This window comes from Bubalus kerabau, chromosome 1 (genome assembly GCF_029407905.1).
Source record: "Bubalus kerabau isolate K-KA32 ecotype Philippines breed swamp buffalo chromosome 1, PCC_UOA_SB_1v2, whole genome shotgun sequence".
NCBI classification, from domain to species: Eukaryota; Metazoa; Chordata; class Mammalia; order Artiodactyla; family Bovidae; genus Bubalus; species Bubalus kerabau.
In genome coordinates, this window is record NC_073624.1 from 189,448,214 (window position 1) to 189,471,835 (window position 23,622).

General features: G+C 44.6%; 2 protein-coding genes across 4 annotated transcripts; both read right to left on the minus strand.

Annotated features, from left to right (window-relative positions):
• Positions 1–334: 334 nt before the first annotated feature.
• On the minus strand, positions 335–7,430 carry LOC129625308 (zinc finger protein 28 homolog). The gene is made up of 4 exons (XM_055543457.1): positions 7,416–7,430; positions 6,322–6,612; positions 1,402–1,524; positions 335–370 (listed from the first exon to the last, which is right to left on the minus strand). The coding sequence occupies exons 1-4, from the start codon at positions 7,428–7,430 to the stop codon at positions 335–337; spliced, it is 465 nt and encodes a 154-aa protein (XP_055399432.1).
• Positions 7,431–7,514: 84 nt separating this feature from the next.
• LOC129628025 (zinc finger protein 555-like) lies at positions 7,515–20,876 on the minus strand. 3 transcript variants are annotated; one of them, XM_055547454.1, is made up of 4 exons: positions 20,699–20,876; positions 13,992–14,118; positions 13,393–13,576; positions 7,515–7,791 (listed from the first exon to the last, which is right to left on the minus strand). In XM_055547454.1, the coding sequence occupies exons 1-4, from the start codon at positions 20,699–20,701 to the stop codon at positions 7,689–7,691; spliced, it is 417 nt and encodes a 138-aa protein (XP_055403429.1). In that variant the 5' UTR covers positions 20,702–20,876; the 3' UTR covers positions 7,515–7,688. The 3 variants fall into 3 exon arrangements, with proteins under 3 accessions (XP_055403429.1, XP_055403417.1, XP_055403408.1); XM_055547442.1 differs by lacking the exon at positions 7,515–7,791 and adding an exon at positions 9,660–11,389 and having other exon boundaries at positions 13,393–13,453; XM_055547433.1 differs by lacking the exon at positions 7,515–7,791 and adding an exon at positions 9,660–11,389.
• Positions 20,877–23,622: the final 2,746 nt, after the last annotated feature.

Genomic DNA, 23,622 nt, shown 5'->3' on the forward strand with positions numbered 1-23,622 from the left:
CTGTGTTTCTTATATACAGGGTATCTTGATCGTCATTTTGTTTCCAACCTCATTATGATTTAGATACTCAACATCATATTTAGGAAAGTATTTTCTTTTGAAATTTTTCTAAGTACAAATTTGGTTAGCTAGGTTTACACCTTTCCTTTAGTTTCAAGTGAGTCTAACAGGCTGCAGGTATCCCCCTGCCCCCATGGCAGTGCCACTCACCTCCAATCCCTTTCTAGGGACTGGTGACCTCCGATGTCAAGAAACATCCAGTTTTCTCAAAAAACAGACCAGGAATCATTTCTTGTGAATCTTACTTTTCTCTCTTCACTGCACAGTTCATTCTTCAAAATATCACACTGAGTACTCGATCTGGTTTTAACTTGAAGGCAAGAACAATTGGTAACAATTGTAACAATCGGTAGTGTAACTAAATTCTCAGGAGAGAAACAGTGGGATAAAGTAAAGAAAAGAAATCATATGTAGATTACTTTCCATATACAGATTCAAAAATGTAAACAAATTTTATAAGGAAAAATAGACATGGGGACAAAGAAATGACCTTGACTATTTGGAATTTTGGCCATCACTGGAAAAATGAGTCAAAGTGGCAGCTTTGTTCACTAAGAGATATTTCAAAAAGAATGGAGGCTGATGTCTGATCAATATTATCAAAGAAGGAAAGTAGGAAGAAATGGGGCAAAACACACTTTGCCAAATCCTTCCTTTGTACAGGGAGGTACAAAAAGACTTCTTGAGTGGGCAAGGATGGATGAAAACTCCAAGAGGGAAGCCAGGTTAATTATACCCATCACCTTCTCAGAGACCTAGTCATGTTCCTAATGGGTATGTCCAAACATTGCTGTCTGATCCAGAACCTACTCCTCCCAAGAGGTGAGCTCCCTGGTGATCTCAGGTACAGAGGCCCTGGATAAGGTCTGTGTCCATAGACCCAGCAGCCCTTGGGATGTTGGACAGTGTGTGGCTGCCATCCTGCTAGTGGAGAAAGTTCCTCATGGGGAGGGTGGAGAACAGCAAGCTGTCCATGAGATGGGCCAATTCTCCAGTCCTCATGTCACTGATGATGGGTCAGTGTGGGTTTAACTGCAACAAGACCATCATGTCAAATGTGTATTGATAAGTGTAAGTTTCACAGGGTGAAAACCATTATGCTTCTCTCACGCCCAAATTAGGGAACCTTGAGATTCTGCTCAAGAGTGACAAAAAGTCAATTAATGCATGAAACTGTTTTCATGGAAAATCAACCTGATTATAGGTAGGTTCTATAATGGCAGGGGCCATGTCTGCCTTTTTTCCAACATATTCCCATCCCTGTCCCTCGTAAGAAAGGACATTATAAGAAATAACTGTTCCCTAAAGACTTAGTGCAGGGAGGAAGCTGTCCTCACCCACAGAGGCCAGGTTCCTGCAGGTCTCCAGCATCACATCTCTATAGAGTTTCCTCTGACCAGGGTCCAGCAAGGCCCACTCCTCCAGGGTGAAGTTCACAGCCACATCTTCAAAGACTACTGAGTCCTGAAACAGCCATATATTCTGTGTCAGTGAGGCCCCCCCTTTCACCCTTGAGTGTGGGAGGATGGGGAGGCCAACAGGTGGGAACTGGATTCAATTCCTAGGACTCCTGAGCTCACACTCTTGTGGGAAATGACCGTACGCCAGCAAATCCAATGCAGGTTCCTCAGTGATGGAAAGTGCTGGACACTGAAGCAAAATATGACAGCAACAGCAGACATGGACTAATGGAGACAGGACTAAAAAGAACTGTTCTTACTGAGATAGTAGATTCTGAGACATGGTAAAGACTGATAAATGAAACCATCATTCAGATAACATGGAAATGAACATTGGCTTGGTTGAAAGTTATCACTGTCTTGTCACCTTCAAGAACTGGAATCAGAACATCGGTGCTGCTGGATCTGAATAATCATGAACCTGAAGGCAACAGCAACAAGCGGTCTGGTCTGGTCCCCTCATATCCGACAGAGGCAGAGACACAACCCCTCCTGTGATGAGGTGGACACTGAGGGTATACAGGCCATCCAGGATGCAGGGCTCAGCACATCTGTTGGGTAAGAAAGGACCTGGTTCCTCAGGAAGCTGTCAAGCCAGCAGGGCCTCTCAGATAAATAACAGAGTGCTTGGAATTCAAGGAAGATGTCTCACAAACAAGAATTGTTGAAGAATCTGATGGTGATTGAGCCAAAGGTGAGTCTAAGAGGGAGAATGAAGAACCTAATCATTATATTTAGAGAAATATGGGATTACTCTACATTGATGATATAAAAAGATAACAAGTACAAAATTAAAAAGTAGTTTTTTTAAGCAAAAAAAATATGGGTTCAAGATGTGAAGAAAAAAGAAATCCCACAACATCAGCTACTAAGAAGGCAAAGTTACTTCGACTAGGGTTGCAACTGAGTTTGCTAGTCACATATTTGATGAGAGCACTGTATCAGAAATATATGTGAAGAACTCCCATAACAACAATCTGGAGAAGGAAATGGCAACCTGCTCCAGTATTCCTGCCTGGAAAATCCCATGGACAGAGGAGCCTGATGGGCTATACAGTCCATGGGGTTGCAAGAGTTGGACATGACTTAGTGACTAAACAACATGACAACAATAAAAAATAAAAGACAAATAAGACAACTCAATAATGGGGCAATAAATGTGAAAAGACAATTCTCCAAAGAAGATATACAAATGGCCAATAACCACATGAAAACATGTTAAACACCATTAGTATTAATCATTGGGAATCCATATACAAAATTGAATTGTGGGGAGACACTTTCCAACCCCTTCTAGGAGGCTAGCATTATGCTGATACCAAAACCAAAAAAAGACATCACACATAAAGAAAGTTACAGAGCAGTATCCCATATAAACACAAACAAAAAAATTCCTCAACAAAATGTTAGCAATCCAAATCCAGAGAGATATAAAAAAGATTCAACACCAGGACCAAGTGGGATTTATTACAGGAATAAAAAGTTTGGTTCAAAGAAACAAAGCTGCTGGCGCTGCTGCTAAGTCACTTCAGTTGTGTCTGACTCTGTGCGACCCCATAGATGGCAGCCCACCAGGCTCCGCCATCCCTGGGATTCCCCAGGCAAGAACACTGGAATGGATTGCCATTTCCTTCTCCAATGCATGAAAGTGAAAAGTGAAAGTGAAGTCGCTCAGTCGTGTCCGACTCTTTGCAACCCCATTGAGTGCAGCCTACCAGGCTCCTCCATCCATAGGAAACTGGTATCATATACCTTATTAATAAAGAACAAAAACCACATGATCACCTCAACAGACTCAGAAAAGGTATCTGTGAAAACACATCACCTTTGGAACTTTCCTGGTGGCTCAGGGGTAAAGAATCTGCATACCAATGCTGGGGACACAGGTTCAATCCCTGGTCCATGAAGATCCCACATGCTGTGAAGCAACTAAGCCAATGGGCAACTACTGAGCCAGCACTCTGGAGCCCACAAGCTGTAGCTACTGAAGGTTGAGTACCTAGAGCCTGTGCTTCACGACAAGAAAAGCCACTGCAATACGAAGCCTGGGCAATGAAGAGCAGCCCCTGCTCGCCGCGACTAGAAAAGGCCCAAGAGCAGCCACAAAGATCCGGCACAACCAAAGGGGAAAAAAAAAAATACTGCTTTGCCAATGCAGGGGGCACAGGTTTGATCCCTAGTTGGGGAACTAAGATCCCACATGCCATGTGGATAGGCAAAAAAAGATTAAAAAAAAAAAAAAAGGAATTAGAAATGGCTTCCTTAGTGGTTCAGTGGTAAACAATCCACTTGCCAATGCAGGAGACACTAGTTCGATCCTGTGGAGCAAATAAGCACATGTATCGCAACAAGAGAACCCACTGCAATGATAAGCCCACACACAACTAGAGAGTAGCCCCAGCTGGCCATAACTAGAGAAAAGTCACAAGAGCAGTGAAGACCCAGCACAGTCAAAAGTAAATAAATAAAATTATTTTTGAAAAAAAAAAAGCAAAATATCTCATCATAATGCTTTTTAAGAAAGGGAAGAAAAACAACCCCACATCATCTTTTCTGAATAAAAATACTCAGCAAACTAGAAATAGAGGGAATGAAATGCTAAAGGGCATCCAGGAGATGCTGATACCTAACATTTGAACAGACACTCTTCCAAAGAAGAAATATAAATGATCAATAAGCTCATGAAAAGGAAAACAAAAAAAAGAAAAAACAAACATTCATGAAAAGATGTTCAACCTGAGTCATCAGGGGAATGCAAGGAAAGTTTTTGGGAATTCAGTCTGATTTGCTTTCAGTACTACAGAGTGAAAATGGAGATCTCACAGATGCCTTAATAGAGGTTTCCTGGATAGAAACGTGGCCCCCGACTCCACCATGGAGGTGCTGGCTTAAAGCACAGTGGGTCAGCCATGCTCACCCATCACCACCCGTGTACTGTTTGCATCAGCCAAGGACAGTGCCTGGAGAAGAGTCCGCCCACCATCCTGAACCATCCATAAGCTATATCATTCTTGTAGAAACTCCCAACATGGCCCCATCAAGTAAGAAAAAAAGATAAGAAAGAACGTTTAAAAGCCCCAGATTGAGAGCTGGGAGACACACGGAGTCAGCAAGGAGAATCTCCCAGAGGACAGGCTGGGTCGGTTATGTGATGAAGCCTGGTAAAGGGAAAACTAGCTCTTCCTTCTTGCGTGTTTGGGGAAAACTCAGTTTTCCCTCCTGTGTGTTTCTTCCCTCTGTGTCTCTTTACCCTCACGGAGACCACGTCACTTCAGAGGCTCCTGGTCCCCAAAATGTCGTGGTTTCTCCCCATACCAGGCAATTCTCTGAGACTCCATCTGGGTTTCCTACCCTTGAAACTGGGGTCTGACACGCTCTACCTGGATATGGCATTGGATTCCACAGGTTAAAGGCTCAGTCCCTCAAGACTGCCTCCAATCCCCAGACACACACACACACACACTTCAGATGCCAGTCTCAGGATCAGACTGTCACCTACGCTTCTTCAAATCTACCGGCTGTAGATGAGTTTCCCATGACCCATCTCCTGGGGTTCCATTATTTTTTAAAACTTAATTATTTTTGGCTTAATTGGGTCTTTGCTCTGTGGCATGTGGGATTTAATCCCCAGACCAGGGATCAAACCCACATCCCCTACATTGAAAGGAAGTTTCTTAAGCACTAGACCACCAAGGAAGTCCCAGGTTCCATTATTATGCTAGAGCAAATTACTCCTTTGTGTAAAATAAACTTCTTTTGAGACACTTACAGACTCCCCCCTCCCCGCACCCCGCAATAACACACTTGAATGAAAGTATGGAAGTGCATGATTAGGAAGTTTGAAATTTTCATTTGACCAAGTGTTCCCAATTGCCCATTTGTAACCCAAACTTTCCCCTGACTTTTTGGTTACCAGCTCCCCCTGCCCATCCTCAAGAAGCACTGAGATGCAGAATAAAGCTCCCCTTCTCCCCATCTGGGCTGAGAATGCACTGACCCCAGAAATCCCCCAGGCTGTCAAACAGCCTTGCTCTCACCCTCCTCAACCAGAACAGAAAAGCCCTTTTCTGTTTCGTCTGAGACCCTGGGACATATGTTGAGATCGGAGTCCTGTCCCTACTCCAAATCTCTGGAATATTAAAACAAGCCCACAGCCCCAAATGGAGTCACTTATGCTGAGTCCCAAGACACCGAGCTGGTTGAACTTACGAGTTTCAGCCTCTCCCAGAAATGGAATTTGAAAGCAGTCAATCAGGAATTACCGGGTCGGCACAGGGAGATGATCTGCCTGGCAGACCCGCGCCCTCCCTAGGGTAAAGGAACCTGCCACAGACAAAACCCACTTTCGCTGCTTCCTTCGACCCGCTCACTTTTGCCTACAGGAGACCTTCAACCCGCAGCGCCCTTCAGTGCTGTATGGGAAGCTGCCAGATTCATGAATGGCTGAATAAAACCAGTAAGAGCTTGGAAACTTACTTCGTTGAATTTTGTTTTTTAATGGGAATAAAGCACCTTCCTACCTGGTAGGGATATGACTGCATCTGTCAGGTCAGGACGAGTCCCCTCACCCTAGCTCCTGACCACTGCCCGGGTCATCCGGTCCTCCCCGGGATCCCCAAGGGGCGCATTCTCAGGCCGAGACTCCCACTCAAGAGGGGACGGGAAGGGACAGGACAACGGGGTCGAGGGGGAAACTTGGGTCGCTATCTAGAGGAGCGGGCGCCGGAACCCGGGCCTGCCTCAGCTCCCAGCGGGTCGTAATCAGCCCCAGCCGGTCTCCGGCTCCGGCCAGAGAACTCACCATATCTTCCAGTTCCTGGATCTCCAGAGCATCCTTCCCGGAGCCCGCCAGCCCACGGAAACAAGACACCTGGGGCCGCAACCCACAGCTATGCGGGAGCGCCCAGGTCTGGAGCGAGCGACGCCTGCGCGGGATGGGAGGGTGACCGCCGCCGGTCCTGATTGGACGGAGTTCCGGGCCTCCGCCGTCTAATTGGACGGTGTCCCACGCACTCCTCCGCCAGATGCTTCTTATGTACGTAACACCCGCCCCCGCAGCCCTTGATTGAATGGTTCTCCGGGAAGTAGCGATCTTATTGGATGGTACTCCTGACACTCACCCAGGACTCCGAAAGGATAATACTCAGGCAAGATTCCGAGCCCTGATTGGACAGTTGTTCAGACCCTGTTACCCTGACACCTTCCCAGCAGTTCTGGTTATTCTCCTGGGCTCGCCCCCGCCTCCCCTGACTGGACAGTGTTACTGTCCTTCCAGGCTTCAGTGTTTAGTCTGAACCTTCGTCAGGTCTTATGCCGGGCGGAAGTGTGGTTTTCGGCTTCAGCCCATCCCTGCCCGGCCTCCTTCTAGATACCTGGACTCGCTAGCCCGGGACGTGGGTTCCTAGCAGAACTTGTTCCGGGCAGGTGGACCTGTACCGAGAAGTCCTGACTTGCCCCGCGGAGAGACCCCCTGTCCAGGGTCGGGACTGGATGAGATGGGACAGGAGAGCCTGGTGACCTCAGGGGCCAATGGTCCGGGGGTGAAGTCATTGTGTGTCTGTGCCATTTCTTTAAAAACAAAGACATTCACGTCCGCATATAAGCCAGGATCCCACCGTGTTTGACGTGTGGCCTTTGGTACCAGGAGGCCCCGCTCTCCTGACCCGGCTCCCAATCTGGGCTTGACTAAATTCTTTTTGAGTCCTATTTCATAGCCCACGGTATCAGGCTCCCTCCCCACAGGGAATGGGAACGCTGGATCGCAGCCCCTCACCTTCTACCCCTGTCTGAGCAACAGTGAGGTTCTGAACAAGCCCCTGGTCAGCTTCTCCAGACAAGGTACCCAGGAGGCCCCCGTCCAGTCTTGCTGGTCTCAGAATCCGCTCAGCCCCTCACTAGCCCAACTTTCATCCTGCTTCCCCTCTTCACACAGATGGGAAAAGCCCTTTGCTCTGTGGTTGGAGATGCTGGCCCATCTTAGGCCGGAGCCTCAGTCCTCTGGCAGCACTCTGTGAATAAGATTCCTCTTTAATAAGTCAATAGATTTTTTTTAAATCAGGTACACTTGTTTTTATAAGACAATTTCATTTTAAAAAATTCTTTATTTTTGGCTGTGTTGGGTCTTCCTTGCTGCAGCAGGCTTTTCTCCAGTTGCAGTGCAGTGGCTTCTCATTGCAGCGGCTTCACTTGCTCCTCAGTAGTTGTTGCCCATGGGCTTAGTTGTTCCCTGGCATGTGGGATCTTCCCGGACCAGGGAGCAAACCCATGTCTCCTGCGTTGGCAGGTGGATTCTTAACCACTGAGCCAGCAGGGAAGCCCTAGATACATTTCTTAAATGATGACTCCTGCAGCTTCTGGAGGGCCTGATTTCAGGGCCATGTGGCCTGGGGTGATACCCCAGTGGATACCAACCTGGGTTGCTATGCATCAGATTTTTGTGATTCTATGACACAGCCATAGAGGCTGAGTCACTTGCAGAATCTGAAGACAAAGGTGGGCATAGTAGCATGACTTACAAATACCTTTTGGTGGGGGGGGGGCATGGGGGGGTGGTGTAGGGGCGCCATGTGGCATGAAGGATCTTAGTTCCCCAAGCAGGAATGAACCTGTGCCCCTGCAGTGGAAGCGCAGTCTTAATCACTGCACTGTCAGGGAAGTCCACAAATAGAATTAAATCATATGACCTGATTTGGGTGTATGTGGTTCATAGGGTATCAGGTTGTTTGCCAATTAAAATACCTGGGGTTGAAGTTGGAACTTCAGCACTGGCCTATAAGGACTTCAGTCAATAATAATGTATCAATAATAACAAACAACCAGGTCGTACTATATAGCACAGGGAACTATATTCGATTACTGTGATAAACCATAATGGAAAAGAAAATGAAAAGAATACACACATATATACACACATATATAAATGAATCACTGTTATACAGCAGAAATTAACACAACATTGTAAATCAACTACAAGTTTTTTAAAAGCACCTTAAAAAGGATTGTGATATTTCAAACTCCCCTTTCATAGCTTTTATAACAACCAAACTGAAAGAAAAGCTTAGTTAAAAAAAAAAAAAATCCTTGTATCACCCATGACTTGAAAGCAGCAATAATCTCTGAAATTCCTCCATGAATGAGTGTTGCCTCAGGCTTATTATCTTAAGGAACAGTTCTAGAAGCAGCTCTTTGACCTTTCCCCAACAATATGCCTCAAAATATGTTAGGAAACCAAAATGGTCATGTTAGTGATAAGTAAATGAATCTATAGATTCTCTGGTGGCTCAGTGTAAGGAATCCACCTACCAATGAAGGAGACATAGGTTCCATGCCTAGGTCAAGAAGATCCCCTGGAGAAGGAAATGGCAACCTATTCCAGTATTCTTGCCTGGAGAATCCCATGGACAGAGGAGTCTGGTGGGCTACAGTCCATGGGGTCGCAAAAAAGTCAGACATAACTGAGCGACTAAACAACAACAAACTGCAAGACCTTAGTAATGGCTTCACTTCTGCCTTTCAAATCTCACATCAATAGGCTTCTGGTATACTTGGTCACAGAATCATAAAGGGAAGGGATCTGGGGAACTGTAGTTCCTAACTCTACTCATGCTGATGTAACACAATCCAGAACTTGATATCTCATGGTCACATCACAAGTGTCTCTTAAATAAAAAACCTAGTTTTAATTTACAATCATAAGTGAAGACAAAGCAAAGCATAAAAGTTCAAAGTAACAATTCACATGAGACTATACACTTTGAAGAACTCTGCATAATTACAAATTTCTACCAACTATGTTTAAGAAAAATGGAATAAGGCTCCACTGGCCTAAATAAATAAAGGCTGTCTCAATACCATGGTGGAAAATATGTAATGGTTGATTATCCAGTATCTGCCACACTAAGCCAGTAGGAAAATTCCAACAAATACCACAATGTCATTGTTCCAATGACCCCTTAAAAGACAATTTAAACAACTAAGATGTTAAACTATACATTTAACTGCCTGGCTAGCTCAGTCAGAAGAGCATCAGGCTCTTAATCCCAGGGTCATGGGTTTGAGCCCCACATTGGGTAGTTGCTCTAAACTATATATATTATATATATATATAGTGTATATATTAAAAATATACTGCAAATCACCATGAGTCCAACTGGAAAGATAAATGTTTTATTTCCTAAAACATAAAAAAAAAACCCACTACCTACAAAATTTATGTACTATAGTTAAGAGACTACTTTAACAGTTAATTTTCATCAAAAAGAACTAGAAATACACTCCATATGGATCCACTTCCATGACACGGGACTCATAAAGGCAATACCAGATTTGCAACTTTTATAAGATTTCTCTCCTCGTGTGAATTTTCTGAAGCACTGTGCATGAGTTCATTTGCAGGAGGATTTTCCCCATTACATACGTAGTGTTTCTCCACAGTATGTATCCTCGCATGTCTTCTTAAGGATGAGGAACAACTGAAGGCCTTCCCACACTGCTTACATTCGTATGGTTTCTCTCCAGTGTGCATTCTCATATGTATTGGTAGGGACGAGGGCCACTTGAAAACTTTACCACATTCCTTGCATTTGTAAGGTTTCTCTGCAGTATGCGTTCTCACATGCTGTTGCAAAAGTTCAGGCCAACTGAAAGCTTTCTGGCACTGCTCACATTCATAAAGCTTCTCAGCGGTGTGCCTTCTCATGTGTTTCTGTAAGGAGAGGTGACAGTAGAAGGCTTTCCCACATAGCTTGCATTCATAAGACTTGTCTCCAGGATGCATTCTCACATGCTCTCGAAAGCAAGCAGACAAATTGAAGGCTTTTCCACACTGTTTACATTCAAACGGTTTCTCTTTAGTGTGAGTTCGCAAGTGTTTTCGTAAGGATATGGGCCAGTTGAAAGTTTTCCCACACTGACTGCACTTGTAAGGTTTCTCTCCAGTGTGCACCCTCATGTGTCCTCGAAAGGAGGATGGGTGGCTGAATGCTTTTCCACACTGGTCACATTCATAGGGTTTTTCTCCACCATGCATCCTTTCATGTCTTCGAAATGACTGGGGATAGATGAAGGTTTTTCCACATTGCTTACATTCGTAAGGCTTCTCTCCAGTGTGAATCCTTTCATGCCTTCGAAAGGACTGGAGATAAATGAAGGTTTTCCCACACTGTTTACATTCATAGGGCTTCTCTCCCGTGTGTGTTATCATGTGCCTTCGAAAAGCTGAGGAATAACTAAAGGCTTCCCCACATTCCTTACATTTATGTGGTGTCTCCCCGGTATGTGATATCATGTGTCTTCGAAAAGTTGAGGAGTAGCTGAAGGCTTCCCCACATTCCATACACTTATAGGGCTTCTCTCCAGTGTGTGTTATCATGTGTCTTCGAAAAGTTGAGGAGTAGCTGAAAGCTTTCTCACACTCCTTACATTGATATGGTTTCTCTCCAGTGTGAATTCTCACGTGACTAGTAAGACTTGAAAAATCAATGAAGGCTTTCCCACATTGCTGACATTCATAGGTTTTCTCAGCAGTATGAATCCTGATATGCCGGTTGAGGGAAGAAGTACGGGGAAAGGTTTTTCCACATAATTTACACACAAAGGGCCTTTCTCCATTATGGATCCTCACGTGCGTCCTTAGGTGTGAATGAGAACTGTAGGCCTGCCCACATTCCTGACATTGATACGGTTTATGTCCAGTGCAAGCAGTGCTGTGATTCTTGAGTGAACGATGCATGAAGGCTTTTTTGTATGGACTGTATTCATACTGTTTTACTCCAGTGAGTGTTTTCTGGTACAGGTAAAGATTTGGAATCTGACTGAAGCCTTCCCCATACTGATCATTACTTTCCTGGAGTCTTTCCACCACATGATTTCTGTTAAACATTGAGAAGCATGTTATAAATGGTTTGATTAATAATGATTTATTAGTAAGTACAAGGATTACAGAGCTTCCCAGGTGGTGCAGTGATAAAGAATTTCCCTGACAATGCAGGACACGCAAGAGACATGGGTTCAGTCCCTGGTTCGGGAAGACCCTCTAGAGGAGGTAATGGCTACCCACTTCAGTATTCTTTCCTGGAGAATTTTATGGACAGAGGAACTTGGTGGGCTATAGTCCATGGGGTTGCAAAGAGTCAGACATGACTGAGCACACACACACACATATACATACAAGGATTACACTTTCACGGATTTCACTGAATGGGTAAATTTTCTCACTGATTTGACTTCTTAATTTGGAAAACTCTGCAGTGGCCACAGGACTGGAAAAGGTCAGTTTTCATTCCAATCCCAAAGAAAGGCAATGCCAAAGAATGCTCAAACTACCGCACAATTGCACTCATCTCACACGCTAGTAAAGTAATGCTCAAAATTCTCCAAGCCAGGCTTCAGCAATACGTGAACCGTGAACTTCCTGATGTTCAAGCTGGTTTTAGAAAAGGCAGAGGAACCAGAGATCAAATTGCCAATATCCGCTGGATCATGGAAAAAGCAAGAGAGTTCCAGAAAAACATCTATTTCTGCTTTATTGACTATGCCAAAGCCTTTGACTGTGTGGATCACAATAAACTGTGGAAAATTCTGAAAGAGATGGGAATACCAGACCACCTGATCTGCCTCTTGAGAAATTTGTATGCAGGTCAGGAAGCAACAGTTAGAACTGGACATGGAACAACAGACTGGTTCCAAATAGGAAAAGGAGTATGTCAAGGCTGTATATTGTCACCCTGCTTATTTAACTTTTATGCAGAGTACATCATGAGAAATGCTGGACTGGAAGAAACACAAGCTGGAATCAAGATTGCCGGGAGAAATATCAATAACCTCAGATATGCAGATGACACCATCCTTATGGCAGAAAGTGAAGAGGAACTAAAAAGCCTCTTGATGAAAGTGAAAGTGGAGAGTGAAAAAGTTGGCTTAAAGCTCAACATTCAGAAAATGAAGATTATGGCATCTGGTCCCATCACTTCATGGGAAATAGATGGGGAAACAGTGGAAACAGTGTCAGACTTTATTTTTTTGGGCTCCAAAATCACTGCAGATGGTGACTGCGGCCATGAAATTAAAAGACGCTTATTCCTTGGAAGGAAAGTTATGACCAACCTAGATAGCATATTCAAAAGCAGAGACATTACTTTGCCAACAAAGGTTTGTCTAGTCAAGGCTATGGTTTTTCCTGTGGTCATGTATGGATGTGAGAGTTGGACTGTGAAGAAGGCTGAGCGCCGAAGAATGGATGCCTTTGAACTGTGGTGTTGGAGAAGACTCTTGAGAGTCCCTTGGACTGCAAGGCAATCCAACCAGTCCATTCTGAAGGAGATTGGCCCTGGGATTTCTTTGGAAGGAATGATGCTAAAGCTGAAACTCCAGTACTTTGGCCACCTCATGTGAAGAGTTGACTCATTGGAAAAGACTCTGATGCTGGGAGGGATTGGGGACAGGAGGAGAAGGGGACGACAGAGGATGACATGGCTGGATGGCATCACTGACTCGATGGACGTGAGTCTGGGTGAACTCCGGGAGTTGGTGATGGACAGGGAGGCCTGGCGTGCTGCGATTCATGGGGTCGCAAAGAGTCGGACATGACTGAGAGACTGAACTGAACTGAAAGTGGAATGAACTCAATGCCACGAAAGGGGGCTCAACTGCAACCATTACAGAAACAAGTGTTTCTTAAACATGATCTTTCCAGCTGATTGTTTTCAACTGTATCTAACACAACATCAATGTCAAATTTTAAAAAAAATCTTCGTGAAAATCTCTGTGAACAAACAAATCTGACCTAGGCTTACGTGTGCTTTGTTTGCTTTTTAAACTTCATGACATGCTAAGATTCCCTCCTGAAATACTGCTTTCTCTGAGTGCAACTCACCTTGGGTGTCTACTCTGGTATGTGTACTGATCTTCAATGCTGAGTTCTTCCCAAATTTTTCCTAAGACAAAGGGCCAGGAATCATTTCCAGTGAACTTTGATATTTTATGTTCTTTGGATATTTTATTCCTGTAAATATCCTGCTGACAAACTGACCCATTGGCCTTATAGTGAGTCTCATCATCTGAAAGCAAAAAGGGAATAAATCTTACAAGAAAGTACCTGTTAGCCCAGAAAGAAACTGAGGCATTTATCTGTGTCAAGACTTCATCAAAAACAAGTACAAGGGGTCAAAATGGTGAGCACTTTAATAAACACAGTAAAATTCTCTCAAGGTTCTAAAACAGAACTTACTGGGACCTCCAAGGCCCCATGAAACCTGTATCTACTAGTGATACTAAGGGAGTTTTCTTTACAGAAAGAAAAACTCAGTTTAATACACAGATTCACACTTTTTGTGGGTAGATTCTATGATAGTTGTGACCACATCTATCTTATTAGTTAACATAATTCCTTTTTACATTCTACATCTCAGAACAGTGATGTGCCAGATATGCTTGTCTCTAAATAACTAGGTTAAAGAATGACATCATTCTTACCCACTGAGGCTAGGTTTCTGAAGGTCTCCAGCATCACGTCTCTGTAGAGCTCCTTTTGAGAAGAATCCAGCAAAGCCCACTCCTCCAGGGTGAAGTTCACAGCCACATCCTCGAAGACCACCGAGTCCTAAAACAACCAAAAAATGTGCAGGAGCTTGGATGTGATTCACGACACTGAGTAACTGGGCTCAAGTCACAGGAAGCTCAAACAAGATTTTGTGGTCACCAAATATTCACTCTGTGACTCAGTCATCACACCTCCTAACTTTATGTCCACACTCCCGCCCTCATAGACTAGTGATTCAGTTGGTAAAGAATCCGCCTGCAAAGCAGGAGACTGCCTGCAATGCAGGAAACCTGGGTTTGATCCCTGGGTCAGGAAGATCCCATGGAGAAAGAAATGGCAATCCACTCTAGTACTCTCGCCTGGGGAATTTCATGGACAGAGGCGCCTGGCAGGCTACAGTCCATGGGGTTGCAAGAGTCAGACACGACTAGCAACTAAACCACTACCACTAACACACTCAACTTACCTCTACATTTCTACTGTGACCACTTCAAGTCTTACTCTTCTCTAACCAAAGGATTCAGATCATGTTGGAGAAATGAAAGTACTATACAAATGAAACAATATTTCCATTTTTAAAAACTTTTATTTTCTTAACATCAAAAACATTTTATATTGCAGTATAGCCAATTAAGGGCTTCCCAGGTGCTGCAAATGGTAAAGAACCCACCTATTAATGCAGGAGACATAAGAGACATGGGTTCAATCCCTGGGTCAGGAAGATTCCCTGGAGGAGGGCATGGCAACCCACTCCAGTATTCTTACCTAGAGAATCTCCTGGACAGAGGAGCCTGGCAGGCTACAGTCTGTAGGGTTGCAAAGAGTCAGACGCAACTGAAGCAATTTAGCACGCACGCACAGCTAATTAACAATGTTGTGATTATTTCAGGTAAACAGTGAAGGGACCCATCCATACATATACATGTGTCCATTACAATATTTGCATTTTAAGAACTGTCAACCCCCTTGTGACACAAGAGACTTTATAGCTTCTTCCTACAGCACACCATTCATAAGCACATGAAGCTCAAGGTCAGCCTGAATGAGGTTCAAAGGAATAAAAGCACAATGAAGGTGGGACTTCCCTAGTCCAGTGCTTCGGACTCTGCACTTGCAATGCATAGAGCACAGGTTCGATTTTTAGTCAGGGAACTAAGATCCCACACTGTCACATGGTGTGGGCAAAAATAAATAAATAAATAAATAATTTTAAAAAACACACAATGAAGGACTGGACATTTTTCCTTCTTTTCCCCCAACCAAATATGAGAGGCCAATGGGCCAGTGGGAACCCAACGTGCTGCAAGGGCCAGCTAGCCATATTGTCTTAAAGAACTCCAGGCCATAAGGACAGCCCAACTGGCTGAATAAAATATTTCTTTTGAATAAGCATTAATTTTAACTTTTCTGTGTAACAGTTATCACAGCCCAGTTTCTACTCTTCTCTATTTTCATGATGATAGGAAGTAAGAACTCCATACGTTCTCTACACTCCTGAGCCAGTGCTGCTCCTCAGCAGTCCTGAGCTCACACACACACACACACACACACACACACACGTTCCATGATGCTCTTCTACAGGAGTCATAAAACAGTACCCTTGATGACCTTAAGGAAAAGGTTAAGCGTCCTACTTTGAAAAGGACTTTAACATCAGAAACATTTGACAGCGAATTTACCCTTGACTATAAAATACATAAAGGATTCCAGTGCCTTCCTACAAAGGAAACACTGCCTTGCCTCAAGTTCCAGGAGACAGTGATTCCACACAAACCAACCTAGAGGCTGCACTCTCAGTTTCTCTTCTGTCCACGTCCCTCTCCCTGGTGGGCACATGAGCAAGTCGGGCCAATTCCTAAGCACAAGAACCACTGAGCTGAATGCCTCCCTTAAGCCATGTTTTGTTTTGTTTTGAAAGTTCATCAACCCAGTGACATTCCATGAGCAGAGGAAAGAAAACACTCTTCTGCAACAATTCTGATGCCAGAATTTAGTACCTGTTCAACAGAGCATAACAGGAATATCCCTATTGTACAGGAGCTTCTTGAGTCAGGTGAGTTGCTCGTGATAGAGTTGCCTGTAGTGTTTCCTCTACTGAACATGCAGGAAAAGAGTGGACACTGCAAACCTTAATGCAAACCATTGATCCCTGACAATGATTGCTGGTAAGGAGGCAAGGGTGGCCTTGGCTGGTGTCTGGGAACTTAATATTTGAAGGTTTCACACCACCATAATTATTACTCCCTGTCTCTAAACTGATATTTAATGCTGAGCACCTGCTTTTTGTTTGGGCATCTGGGCTTTGGGTCCGTGATGGGCACAGTATGCTTACACAATCAGCTGTCAATAAAAACCCCAGGGCACTGAGTCCCTAATGAGCCTCCAGGAAATAGTATTTCACGTGCTGTCACAACCTGGGCTGTGAGGTGTGTTATGTGTGACACCACTGGGAAAGGACTCTTAAAAGCCTGCACCTGGTTTTCTTCAGATTTCTCCTCATGCGCCTTTTCCCTTTGCTGAGTCTGCTTTGTCCTTTTGTTGTGATACATTCTAGTCATGAGCACAACTCTGTGCTGAGTCACGTGAGTCCTACCTGCAGAACCACAGGTGGTCCTGTGGTCACTAGACACATCAGAAGTGGGATTTGCTGAAACAATCCAAACTCACTAAAATATGGGAAAAGCACTCTCTGGGAAGTGGAGGAAGAAGGAAGAGCGGATGACTATGGGGTCATCTGGGGTATGAAAGGGCGACTGAACTGCCTGCTGTGAGGTTAAAAGTTGATCAAGGTGAAAATGAGCGATCCAACTCCAGGAGGGCCAGCTCACTGAATATACCAGCTGCCAGTGGCCATGCTGGTCAAGTGAGGACAATCAAAGTCCAGCCCAGGTGACACCTCTGATTTTTGCTCTCTTCTGGGCAGGAGGTGAAACGCCCCTCAAGTTCCCAAAAGTGAGCTTTGGGTGGGGAAAAAAGAGTTAGAAGACCGTACTGCATTAGAAGGAAAAAAGTTAAACCAGTTCCTAGAGCTGAAGCAAAAGTTTAGACAAAGCAAAGGGCAAGGGGCTGTCCAGTCTTTCTTCAGCCTGGCATGCAGGGCTGGCCTTCTGCTGGCATGTGGGAACTTGGGTCTGGGCGGCATTCTCACCACCCTGACAGCAGTGGCTCCTCTGCCCTTTTATGCTAATAATACGGTTTATGCTGAAGAAGTTTTCCTTCTGGGAGTCTGGAATCTCAGTTCAGACTAATCACAGGGTGTCTACATGACCAGCCCAACACAATCCTGGTAACTGAGCCTCTCATTAGTGTTCCGGATGGATGGCATGTCAACCATGTTCTCACCACGGTAGTGGGGGGTGGAGGGAGGAAGACTGCCCTGTGTGATTTTGAGGGGGGGAGTGGGGAACCCTTGGGATCCTGCACTCAGTCTCCTCAGGAACTGGCCTGGGCACCTTTCTCCTGCTGACTCTGCTTTATTCCCGCGGTCAGAAATCAGAGCCATGAGCACGGCTACACACTGAAGCCAGGGAGCCACTAAGTAAATCTGTGAAGCCAGGGTGGTCTTGGGGACTACCATGGGCTGAGGTTCTGTGTCCTCCGCCACCAAATTCAGGTGGAAACCTAATGGTGTTTGGTGGTGGAGCCTTATGGAGCTGACCAGGGATGGGATTAGTGCCCTTATAAAAAGAACCCTAGAGTGCCTACAATAAAGGAGACATAGGAGACTTGGGTTCCCCCCTCTCTGGGTCCGAAAGATTCTCTGGAGAAGGAAATGGCAATGTACTCCAGTTTTCTTGCCTAGAAATGGACAGTGGAGCCTGGCGGGCTACAGTCCATGGGGTCGCAAAGAGTTGGACATGACTGAGCACACAAGCACACACACACATATATATCTTCATATAATTCAACATATTCAACATATTGGTTGAATTTGGAGAGTGAGGGGCCTGTCATTTGGGTTCATTTCCAGTCTGGTATGAAAGCTGGTTCTACATTGAGAGCTGAGTCTCATTTCACAGAAGGTTTTTTTTTTTTTTCAATATTTTTGTCAACTATATATGTCATATACATTTTCCTGCACTGATGTTATCTATACAACAGAAAACACTATAATCAACTCATAGGAATTACTTCTAATCATCTTAGCGTTGTTGAAAGCCATTTTATAATATTCAACAGTCATACATAAAAAAACACTCTTACCAGTAGGAAACAGATGGTAATATGCATGATTAAAGGAAAACAGATGAGAAAAAAATTCAAAAAAAAAAAAGAAAGAAAAGAACATATAAATTGTATGAAGTTAACTGTTTTCTCCAAGACAATTAGATACAAATGAAGTGTGGCCAGCTGACCTCTTAGTCAACATTATACTAGCAATCCAGTCCAGTACAAACGTGCAGTACTAGAAAAGAGGTTGTCTCAATGCCTAACTCAAACAACTGCACGTGTATGACACCAACAGAAAAATAAACGATAATCATAGAATAAGATACTGAACAAGATCTCAGGATAAAAACTCAATATAAATTTCGTTACCTTTCTAATTAAAAGCAACAGCAAATTGGAAAGGTCACTTTATTTTTTGATCACACCATGCAACATGTGGAATCTCATTTCCCTGAATCAAACCCAATCCCCTGCATTGAAAGTGCAGAATCTTAATCAATGGACCACCAGGGAAGACCCAGGAAAGATCACTTTGAAAAGATAACACACACCATGGTAAAAACCAAATTGAAGTAGTACAAAGTAAGTTTAATGAAGGCTATAAAAAGAATCTAATAACTAGACTACCCTGGTGGTCCAGTGGCTAAGACTTTGAGCTCCCAATGCAGGGAGCCTGGGTTCAATTCCTGGTCATGGAACTAGATCCCGCATGCCACAACTAAAATATCCCAAATGCTGCAACTGAGATGCAGTGGAGCCAAATAAATACATAATGCATTAAAAAAAAGAAATAGAAAAATTTAAAAACACTAAGCACTGGAGAAGGAAATAGCAATCCACTCCAGTATTCTTGCCTGGAGAATCCCAGGGATGGGGGAGCCTGGTGGGCTGCCGTCTATGGGGTTGCACAGAGTCAGACACGACTGAAGCGACTTAGCAGCAGCAGCAAGGATAGTAACAAAGAAAAATGAAATAAATGACAAGATGGCACACATTCTTAACCAAAATATCAATCCTCCCAAGACAGACCTAGGATCTTTATAGAATCCCATGAAATCCCAAAACAGATTTTTTTTTTTTTTTAGGATTTAACAAATACTAACTTTCCAACCTAATGAGAACAAATGCCCCTAAACAGTCAAAATATTCTGAAGAACCAGGAGAGAACCTGACTGGCACACTGCAAGGATTTTAAAGCAGCACCACTCCCGACAGGATGAATTGGCAGAGGAATGGGCCATTAGATCTACCTTGGGGAACAGAGTCCAAAGCAGACCTGTGTCTAAAAGGAGAGCCAAGCAGAAATGACAGACACTTCAGCACAAAGGACAGGACAAACTGGTGTGTAAGTAAGATCTGTGTATACCCACAGGTTTCAAGGATAATAAACAATTTATTGCAGATTTAAGCAAAGTGTATTGCAAATAATAAACAACAGTAGCATCAACTGTCACAAATTAAATAACTGATATTTTGGGGTGAATCTTCACCACCTTTACCTATCATGCTATGTGGTATTTCTTTCACTTCTCTGCAGCTGTACAGGAGGGGAAATCTCTATTTCTCTGACATGTTTTTCCCCAGAACTTTCGAGGCTATGCCCCAGAATTCCATTTGTTAACTCAAACAGACCTCAGAAACTTACCACAGACAGGTGATTTATTTTTAACAAACGGAATGCAAGATATTTCCATTTTTTTTCTTTCTTCTGAAACTCACCCCTTTGAAAATATTTTATCTTGTTTCCCGCTGTGTTTATTAGATGTATTTTACAGTTGCCGAAAATCCGAGGTTCCAGTAAGCGAACACATCTTTTCAAGGTAACAAACCCAGGGAGGGGCAGGGCTGTACTGGTCCCCAGACAAAGATGACCCAAGGGTCAAGTGCAGCCACGCCACCACGTGGGGCACCCCTCCCCCATCGTTCACTGAAGTGCTCTCTGAACAAAGGACACCAGCAGTGTCCCCACTGTGTCGACTGTGCATTTTGCTTGGGCGGGGGTGGCGGTTTGAGGGGTGCTGCCCACCTGATAGTGTGCTTTCCTTGACCTTGGCGTTAGTTTTTCTCACTTCCCTTGTGAGAACCCACGGGTCAGGAATTATTTGCCTTTTCCCCTCAGGCGTCCGGTCAGCTGACAACTAGTGTCCCTCCAAGAAATGAGGGCTGGAGTTGGGGTCACTCAGGACCGAGGACCTACCAGGTGACCCCTCCCAGTCCAAGGTCCCCAAGCAGGTCTCCCCAAGTTCCCCGCCCGCCCCTGCAGACTGTCCGCTGGGAGGAACCGACCAGGGGCCAGTGTTCTCGGGGCCCCGTGAGGAAGGCACCTGTGAGTATCGGGTCACCCGGGTAGTTCTGAGACCGCTGACACACACGCGCGGACCGGACAGGACGCCAGGACCCCACCCCGGGACCGCTTCCAGCTGGTTCAAATCAGCCCTTCCCGATGTTGAGCCTGGCCCCGCTCACTCACCATCTCTTCCCGGCTCCGGGCTCTCCCGGGAGTCCTCCCCGAGGCCCGGGCAGGTGAGAGCCACAGGGACCTGACACCTGGGGCCGCGGGGCAGGTGCGCAGCAGCGCTAAGGCCCCCAGAGAGCTACTCGCACTCGGGCAGGAAGCGTGCCCGCCCTCGGCCCTGATTGGACAATGCTCCTGACACTCTCTTCGTCCGGGATTATGATTGGGATATGCTTCACACCTCACCGGTCTGATTGGACAATCTTCTAACATTTTTACTGCCGGGGCTCCTGACTGGAAGGTTTCCCGAGACCCGCCTTCTTATGCCCCTGATTGGACAATTCTCCGGCCCCGCCCGAACGCCTCCGATTTTTCCCGCCCTCTGACTTATTGAGTGATTAGGCTTAGGAATACTGTCCACTAGCCCCGGGCTCTGAGCAGAGCTCGCTCCTGTGCGGGCGGGTCCTCCCAAGTCCTCCTCCTGGACCCGAAGTCCTGACTCAGTTTTCACAAGGAGCGTCCCTGTCCGGAACCGGAACTACAGAGGACTGGACAGCGTGGGTGAGGAGGGAGTCTGGTGATCTCTGGGGCCGGGAAGTCGGGCAGGGATCAAGGTCACCGTGGAAACATGCCTTTAACTTAAGAACAAAGACGCTCAGTGTAAAATAACATCACACTCTACAAGTGGGGGTCTTGCTTGATTTTCACGTATGACTTTTGACACGCGGAGGCCCCGCCCTTCGTCCTTGTCCTCACTACTGGGTCTTGAGGTCAGCAACCCAGGCACTATCCCCCGTGGAAGGTCAGACTTCCAGGCCCCATCTCCGTGCAGGACTGATCTCAGCATATCCGCAGCTGTGAGACATCACAGTCCTCAGCTGTACATTTTGCACTGCAGGGAAATTTATGTCTGATGGGGTTTTTAGAGTATCCCCAGAGAATTTTGAAAATCAAAAGGGTCTGGTATTATATAATAGTGTGAATGTACTTAATACCACATTTTTTTTTTAATCATTAGAAACACTTTTCATTCCTAGCCTCTTGGTGACCCTTAAGTATCAGAGCCATCGAAAAAGCACGTTGTCCTTTGAATCTTCTCAGGAAGAGTGGATGATCATATAATTCTTAAGATAACTCACAATTAAATGAAGATTATTTATTTATTGGTGGGACTTTTCCTGTCATTCGCTTCTTTTATACAGTAGTGTAAATAGCATCAAACAGAATGAAAAGTTTGTTAAATGCAGCCATAAATAATCACAATAAATGTCCATCAAGTAACTTTACAGCGCATGTGTTTAAGAGCGAAGGGTTGGCTCTGTTTGGACCTTTATGTGCTATCTGTGAGACACAATTCTGTTAGCAGCTGACATTTTAAAATGGTTAAGATGGTAAATTTCATGTTATGTGTGTTTTGCTTCCTGCGTGCTCAGTTGCTCAGTCTTGTCAAACTCTTTGTGACCCTATGGACTATAGCCCACCAGGCTCCTCTGTCCATGGGATTTTCCCTGCAAGAATACTGAAGTGGGTTGTCATTTCTTCCTCCAGGGGCTCTTCCTGACCCAGGGATCAAACCCTTGTCTCCTGCATTGCAGGCTTATTCTTTATTGCTGAGCCACTGGGGAAACCCACGTGGTTTTTGCCACAATATTTTTTAAAAAGGTTTTTTAAGGCTATGATATCCCTGAGGCAATTGAATTCCTACCTTAACTAATATAAAACAACAATAAAAAATGCTTCTATAAATTTGTGATGCACCTGAAAACTAAATACCCTTACTAGATGGGTGCTAAACATCTAATGCATTTAATATGCCTGCTTCTTTCAGAAAACATTCTCTCATTTGATGTTAAGTGTATGTCCAGACTCTGATATTGCTTGTCATTTAATTTACAGACAGAATTTTTAAAATTCCTTTTTAGGGAATTCCTTGGAAGCCCAGTGGTTAGGACTGCACTCTCATTGCCACAGGCCCATATTCATTCCCTGGTTGAGGAACTAAAAATCCTGTAAGTCTCAGCATGGCCAAAAAATAAATAAAATTAAAATTCCTTTTTATAGGGTTTTCAAAAAGGTTTTAGATGCTTTCATAAAAATGAGTGTTAAGAAAATTAACATATAAAAAAGCTTCAAGGCAAAAATACTGAATTTATAAACTATTACAAATATATACTTTTATAAATATGGATTAATGATGCATGCTGAGTTTCAGTAAATAGGCATGAATTTAGAAGCCTACCTCTCAATGGGCTCAAGTGGTAAAGAATCCTTCTGCCAATGCAAGAGACACAGCTTCTATCCCTGGGTGGGGAAGATCCCCTGGAGAAGGGAATGGCTACCCACTCCAGTATTCTTACCTAGAGAATCCCATGGACAAAAGGGCCTGGTGGGCTACAGTCCACGGGTCACAAAGAGTCAGACATGACTGAGCATGCACACACTTAAGAATGGGTGATGGCATGACCCTCCTCAAGCACTCCTGTTTGTTTGCCATAACATATTCAGAGATGTATTCTGTGAGCATCACACATAAAGAATATGTCATTTCATGTTAAGGTAAAAAATGAGGCTGTCTTCTGAATGCTTCACAAAACACCCATTGTCACAAGAGAGAAAAATAATAGGTGTGCTTATCTGAGGAAAATTAGAGATGATGCAAGCTATATTCAGGCCATGCTGAGATATTATTCCTCAAACATGCAAGAAGTGAAAGGGGCAGTGCAGACAAATCCCTCTCCCCTCTCCAGCCTTCCACCCTCCCTCCAGTTGGCAGAAGCTGCTGGCAAAGCAGAAGCAGCTTTGCAGTGTTTCCACCCACATCACAAAGCTAAGAATTGAAGGGTCTTGGTGTTCAGCTAAGTTGTGTCTGACTCTGCGACCCCATGCACTGCAGCATGCCAGGCTTCCCTGTCCTTCACTATCTCCCAGAGTTTACTCAG